The 7,160-nt window shown below is 57.0% G+C and overlaps 1 protein-coding gene across 1 annotated transcript in view; it reads right to left on the minus strand.

The window, feature by feature from the left end:
• The window catches only part of CUNH17orf99 (chromosome unknown C17orf99 homolog), a 17,141-nt gene extending 15,058 nt beyond the window's left edge, over positions 1 to 2,083 (minus strand). The window contains exons 1-2 of the mRNA XM_017879392.1: positions 1,997 to 2,083; positions 1,530 to 1,562 (exon numbers count right to left, since the gene is read on the minus strand). Coding sequence (XP_017734881.1) covers positions 1,530 to 1,562; positions 1,997 to 2,033 — 70 coding nt within the window. The 5' untranslated portion in view covers positions 2,034 to 2,083. The remainder of the gene's footprint in view (positions 1 to 1,529; positions 1,563 to 1,996) is intronic.
• Positions 2,084 to 7,160: the final 5,077 nt, after the last annotated feature.

Genomic DNA, 7,160 nt, shown 5'->3' on the forward strand with positions numbered 1-7,160 from the left:
AAAAAAAATTTATACAAAAAAATTTTTTTTAAACAAAAAAAATTTATACAAAAAAAATTTTTTTTAAACAAAAAAAATTAGCTGGGCATGGTGGTGCACATCTGTAATCTCAGCTACTCAGGAGGCTGGGTGGAAGAATCCCTTGACCCCAGGAGGCGGGGGTTGCAGTAAGCTGAGATCAAGCCACTGCACTCCAGCCTGGGTGACAGAGTGAGACTCCATATAGAGGTGGGGGTCTCACTGTGTTGCTCAGGCTGGTCTTGAACTCCTGAGCTCAAATGATCATCTGGCTACAGCCTCCCAAAGTGCTGGGATAACAGGCATAAGTCACTGAATGTTCTTATTTTTATTATCATCTGTCCCCCCAACCTCCACTAGAATGTAAGATACAGGAGGGGTTTGTTTCCGTGCTTTGCCAGATTCTCAGGGCCTTTAATGGTGCCTGCAACCAAATAGGTGCTCAAGTATTTGTTGAATGAATAAATGATTTATCAGTCAGTCTCTTAGGAGTTTAGTTAGCAGGACTTGGTTGGCAAGAATCGGAGAAGTCAGGAGCCAGTCAAGAGAGGGAGGTGGGACTGCCCTGCACACGTACTTCCCAGAGCCCCAGCTGCCTGCACTCTTTTTAGCAGCCACACCAACAATGGATCGGTTTTTAAAGCAAATGAGGAAATAATGATTCAGCCTGGGCCTCATTCACGTGAGATTTGTGTCATCATTACCCGGTACCTGCCCTTTAGCAAAATAGAGGGGGAAGGCCCTGCTCTGTAACCTGGCAGCCTAGCAGTAAGGGGCAAGGGTTGGTTGGGACAATACAGGGAGGTGACTCTCCATCCTCACCTTAATGGACATGAGGGGAGGGGAGGAAAGGATGAGGCAGGAAAGTGCAGGCAAAAGGATGGAGCAGGCAAAGATGTAGAAGCAGGCCGGGCTAGGGGCTGTCGGGGACCTTCCCCAGTGTCTCCTCCTTCCTGGTCCTGTACCCAGCTGGGCCCCAGATGCTCTCCACTCTCCAGCTGCCTCTACAAGGAAGGCAGCCTCCTGTATGTCAGGCCCCTGGGGGAGCCTCAGCTTCACCATTCTCTCATGGCCCTCCTCCTGGTCAGAGAATCTCGACCTCCCACACCCCACCAGAATTCCCCAGCCCTCCACGGGGCCTCGCCCACCGGGCGAAGCTGTGAGGGTCTCAGGGGGCTTCTGCTCCTGATCAGGGACCTGGGGCAGTGATGAGGATGCACCTGCCCAGGGAATCTTCCCTCCAAACAGCCCAGCCAGAGGCTGGAAGCTGAGCAACTTCCCTGCCTGTGTGCCCTGGAGGGCCCCACATTGGCCTGCTTGGCCTGCCCATCTCCATCACTCCTAGGGCCCTGCAGGGTGGAGAGAATATTCCAGAACTGTCCAGCCATCCTCCAGCACACACCTCCCCACTAGTACCTTCTTCCCCAGCCGTAGGCGCCCTCCACAGTGGGGGTTCTGACAGCAGGATCCCAGCAGGGACACTTCTCCCTGCAGTAAGCTGGGTCACTTACCTTCCTCCTGTGCCTGGGAGAAGCTGCTGGCGGCTGTAAGAGAGGTGAGGGCGATGAGGAGAGGGCCTGGCAGGGAGGGGAGGCTAGAGACAGCCTCGAAACCCACCTGGTGAAGCCAGGAGGAAGGAGCAGGCTGATTCCTGGTAGTGAGGCCCCAGGACTCAGCTGGCATCATCACTCACAAAAGCTCTTTTGTGCCATCCCCTCCAACATCTCCTATCACCAGCCCATTTTGCAGATGGGTAAGTAGTGGGTCCAGAATGGTGAAGCAATCCCTGGACCACATATGCAGCAAGTTTAGGGGCTGGTCCGATACTCAAGCCCAGATCTTTCCCTCTCTGTCCCATGTTTCCAGAGGTGCCCTTGCCTTCAGGCCTCATCTCTCCTGAGCTCCCAGTACCCCCACCTGAGCCCGAGGCCTGAAGGCCCCGGCAGTAGTCCCGCCATCATGTCCCCCGTGGACTCACCCAGCACAGCCAAGCAGAGCAGCCCAGGGAGCCCCATGCCTCGGTGGGTGTGGGGCCTCTGCTCAGGCAGTGAGAACCTCCTAGTTCCTGGCTTCCCCCACCCTGAGGCCCCTGGGATGCTCCTTGGGTGGGTGCCTGCAGCGGGGAGATAACCTGGAGGCCGCAGCACCCCAGGGCCTCAGCTACGAGGGCTGGGCCCAGTACAGCAAACTCCCGCTCAGTCCCCAGAGAAGTAGAAGGAGTTTGGACCCTGAAGCCAGACTGGGGCTCAGACTCAGCAGTCACCTCTGAGCCGCAGGACCCTGGACTCATGTGGTGGGCAGAAGGTGCCCATGCTTAGCGGGGTGTGGTGGCTGTAATCCCAACACTTTGGGAGGCCTGAGTGGGCAGATCACCTGAGGTCAGGAGTTCGAGACCAGCCTGGCCAACATGGCGAAACTCCATCTCTACTAAAAATACAAAAATTAGCCAGGTGTGGTGGTGCCCACCTGTAATCCCAGCTACTTGGGAGGCTGAGGCAGGAGAATTGCTTGAACCCAGGAGGCAGAGGTTGCAGTGAGCTGAGATCATGCCACTGCACTCCAGCCTGGGTGACAGAGCAAGACTCTTGTCTCAAAAAAAAAAGAAAAAAAAAAAGGTGTCCACGCTCTAACCTCTGGAGCCCGTGAGCACCATGTTACACGGTGAGAGGAATGAAGGCTGTGAATCTTCTCATTTTGAGAGGACGAGGTTGTCCTAGATGACCCAGGTGACCCTCATGTAATCACTGGGTCCTTTCCAAGCAGCTGGGGACCTGCTGGGCTGAGAAGAGGCAGCCCCACCCATGATGGTTCACAGCCGGGTGGCCAAGGCTGCACCCAGCCCCAGAATGAAACCCCAGACCGACGAGGCCCTGGTCCTGGAGTGTGATGTGTCCTGCAGTCCTGGGTCCTGGAGTGTGGTATGCCCAAGCACTGCCCTTCAGAAGTTCCTCAGGCCCCACTGAGGTTGGTGGGAAGTCACATGGATGGTCATTCCGCAGGGAATTGGTCCCAGTGCTGGCCTTGGGCAGCAGCAGACCCAGCTGCATCGCAGGCGGTGTGTGTGCAGAGGTCAGCGGCAGAGCCTCCTGCACCCGCAGGGAGGGCAGGGGTGAGCAGGGCCTCCCAGAGCCCTGAGGCCAGGGCTGGGGCCAGGCAGGCCCCGGAACACAGAGAGATGTGAGGGCACAGGGGATTGAGGCTGGGACCCTGCCAGCTCCGCTGTGGGTCCCTGCACCTGGCTTTGTGTCCAAGCTCAGCCTGGGGATGCTGGACCAGCCTGTCACTTTCCGGCCCGGCTCAGTTTCCCACACTTGGTGTGGGGAACGCCTTTTCCGGCTGCCTCCTTCAGGAACATGTCCCCTGCTGCCAGGTGACCACTGCCTCCTGTGGGAGCTGCTGCCACCTGTGGCTCCTGACTGGTCAACCACACTCTCTGCCCCGGGCACCGTCCAGGAGTGAACACCTGACCAAGGGAGGCCACTCACAGCCCCACCCCAGCTCTCCTCTCGGCCCTTCTCAGGGACGTGCTGCACCGGAGTCCTGGGTGTGTTGAGAAGCTGGTCTGAGGGAGAGGCCCTGCTGACCAGGGAGGGGCCAAAAGGATGGCGGGGAGGCAGGGGCAGGTGTCCTGGAGGTCGCTGCGGACTGGCTCTGTTGACCCCTGGGTATTCCCCTCTCCCAGCTGGCCTGGGTCGGTTTCTGCCGCTTGTTACCCATGGTCCTGGGGATGGAGCCTGCCTCCTGTGCACCCACCGGCCTCTCTCTTTTCAGTTTCTCCCAGCTGGGGAGCTAGAGCATTTTTTCTTAGTTTCCTGGTAAAACTCCCTTCCCTTCCCAAAGTCTGTTCTCACTTCTGCTGAAGGCGGGTGGGGAAGGGAACTGAAGACTGAAGGGAGACAGAGGTTGCTGGGGAGCTGGCTGGCTGCCCAGGCCCCGGCTGCTGTCGGCCTCTTGCCTGCAGGCCAGGGAAACTCACTCTTTGTCTCCATGTGGTGTTCAGTTCAGTTAACGCAGCTTATGAGGAGCTCTTTCTCTTCCCAGTGTGTGGGGAAGCTGGGGTCAGAGAGCGAAGGTGGACTCATGGGCCATTTTCCCCAGGCCTTAAGGGACCCAAACATCTCTCCTGTACCCCCTCACCCCCAGGGATCACTTGTGCACCCGTCTGGTTGACCAGTTCTCTGGGCTGCGCTGCCCCTCTGTCCAGACTGCAGAGTAGGCGAGGACACAGCAGCCATGCCTCCGAGGTCACCCCCAGGTCACCTTGCGTGGAGTTTGGGGGCCCCCAAGAGCTCTCCAACCACCCACTTCAGGCTGATGTTCTGTGATTTTTGCTTGCAGAGGTCACTGTCCTTGGTAACAAATGCTCTTCCCAGCATCTCCGCGTTTCCTCCCCCATACTGTGACCCCGGAAGGGTCCTGTGGGTGGGAGTCTGCTCTGGGCTGCCCTGGCCAGGAGAGTGGGGTTGCAGGGACACAGAAAGATGGGGTGGCCTCTCAGGGCTGGGCAGGGGAGGGCCGAGTCTCCACGGCTGGGGGCGGCTGGGACACCCCACGTGCGGTGGGCTCTCTCGCCTGGTAAGACCTTTACTGCATCTACTGCGATGAGCCCGACAGTCCCTTCCTGCCTGGCAGGACTTCTAAGCGCCCGGTACAGCCCCTCATTAGGTCATGGCCCGCAGCTTCCTGTCATGTACAGAAAGTCATCCCAGCCCACAGCACACACTGCTGGAGCACCAGTTCCGTCTTCACACTGGCTGTCCCCGTGTGCCCTGCACCCAGTCTAGATGCCTCAGATTTCCAGCTTCCCAGCCTTCACTGTGGCCCATCTTTGCTCAGGCCCCCTCTCTGCCCTCAGCTCCTGTCAAAAGCCTCCCTTTATCCAAGGCCGTGCCCGTCACTGGCTCCGAGATACCTCCTGCTGGAAGAAGCCCATTGCTCGAGGCCCCCGGGCTGTCTTCCTGGGTGGTCCCGATCACAGGGGGCCCCAGGTCCACTCCCCATCATCTCCCATTTGGCTCCTTCAGGCCAGTGACCACATTGTAATAGGAGCCACTACTGCATTTCTGTCTCCATGGAGACACTTCAAAAGTCACTGTATGGGCCAAGTGTGGTGGCTTACACCTGTAATCTCAGCACTTTGGGAGGACGAGGCAGGTGGATCACCTGAGGTCAGGAGTTAGAGACCAGTCTGGCCAACAAGGTAAAACCCCATCGCTACTAAAAATACAAAAAAATTAGCCGGGTGTGGTGTCGGGCGCCCGTAGTCCCAGCTACTCAGGAGGCCAAGAGGCAGGAGGATGGCTTGAACCTGGGAGGTGGAGGTTGCAGTGAGCCAATATCATGCCATTGCACTCCAGCCTGGGCAATAAGAGCAAAATTCCATCTCAGAAAGAAAAACAAAACAAAAAATTAGCCAGGCATGGTGGCAGGTGCCTGTAGTCCCAGCTACTCAGAAGGTTAAGGCAGGGGGATGGCTTGACCCTGGGAGGCAGAGGTTGCAGTGAGCCAAGATCTTGCCACTGCACTCCAGCCTGGGCAACAGAAAGAGACTGTCTCAAAAAAAAAAAAAAAAGTATTGCTCATTTAATCTTGGAGGCCACTTGGAGGAGCACAGCGTCTTTGTCTTGCCCTGGGTGAGCACACCGAGGCCCAGAGTTTGATGATTCCTTCAAGGTCTCAAAGCTTTTCTTGTTCACAGTGCTTGGTGATGTATGCGGTTGGTTCTCAGTACGGTTTGCCAAAGGGCTGCTCTGATTCAGGAGGCTGAGGTGCACCTGGGAATGTGCATTTCTAACATTTTCCCAGGTGATGCTGAGGCCACTGGTCCAGGGGCCACCTTTGGCCGTCGTAAGCTGCTAATTAACAACATGAGTCACTTTTATCTGGTCCAGACTTGTCGCTCCCCCCTGACGGAACACAGAGCTCACCGTTTCCCTCTTTCTCTCATCGCCAGATGAGGTCCAGAGAACCCTTAACCCCAGCACAGGGCCCAGCACCAGCAGCACTTCACCATGTTTGCTGGTGAACTGATGGGTCGTGTGATGCTGGGTGAGACAAGGATGGCTACAGGAGAGGCGGAACTGGCCAAGTCTTTGATGACCATGTGAAGAAGCCCCCAGCCCTGAGGGTGAGAGGCCAGAGCCTCCCGGATGCTGAGTCCAGGCCAGGAGTCTGGCCAGGAGCTGGTCACTGGTGGAGCTAGAGGCTTTTCAAGTGCATCCTGGGACTTCTGACCTTCCTTCCTGACACTTCGCATCCCCAGCTGCCGGTGAGTCACCTGGGAGCTTCGAAAAGTCCCGATGCCCTGGCTGCTGGACCAACCACATCAGAGTCGCTGGGCTGCGGCCAGCTTGTAGCAGCTACTCAGGTGTTCGCCAAGGCTGAGAACCACAGATTTAGAGTCACTGCAGCATGGCAGGGGTGGGGGTGGGAGAACAGGAGGCTTGGAAAAGGAACCTTGAACAGCCTCAAGAATATCAGGCACAGCCTTGGGAGGGGACCCAGCCCTGCCCTTGTGGTCAGCTGCCTCACCTGCCTGGGCCCCTGGCTGCTGCCCACAGTGGAGGCCCGTACATACCACTAAGGCCCAGGCAGTGCGGGTACCCTCACGCCACAGATCCGCAAGCTTGGCTCTCAACCAGGGAGCCATGAAGCAGGCTGGGAGAACAGGGCTCTGCAGGAAGCCAGGGCTCTATTGAGTTTTCCAAGGCAGCTCTGTGGATGTGAGGCTGCTAAGTTATAAGACTGGACGGAGAGGATTCTCGCTAGGGAAAAGCTGAGCCAGGAGCAGCCTCTAAGCCCCACGCTGGGGCAGTGTGGCTCTGCAGCCTGAGTGCCTGGGTTCAAATCCCAGCTCCGGCCCCGGCTGACGCTGTGGCTTGACTGTCTCAGGTGAAGGGAGAGTAACAGGAGGGGATGATGCAGGCAGTTTGCTCTGGAACACAGAGCAGGCGCCCCAGGCAGGCTTGCTCTAACTGTGGCCAGCTCTTTCCTTCCTTAGGAAGTGGTCCCCAGACTCTTCTGAAGGTGCTTCCATCAGTAAACAACTTCTGAGGATTCCCAATAGATGTATGTGTATAAATTACACTCATGGTTCTAAAAAACGTCAGAACACACTCTAGAAAAAAACTGCATTCATGAGA

Source organism: Rhinopithecus bieti, unplaced genomic scaffold, assembly GCF_001698545.2.
Source record: "Rhinopithecus bieti isolate Rb0 unplaced genomic scaffold, ASM169854v2 scaffold_9899, whole genome shotgun sequence".
Classification (NCBI taxonomy): domain Eukaryota; kingdom Metazoa; phylum Chordata; class Mammalia; order Primates; family Cercopithecidae; genus Rhinopithecus; species Rhinopithecus bieti.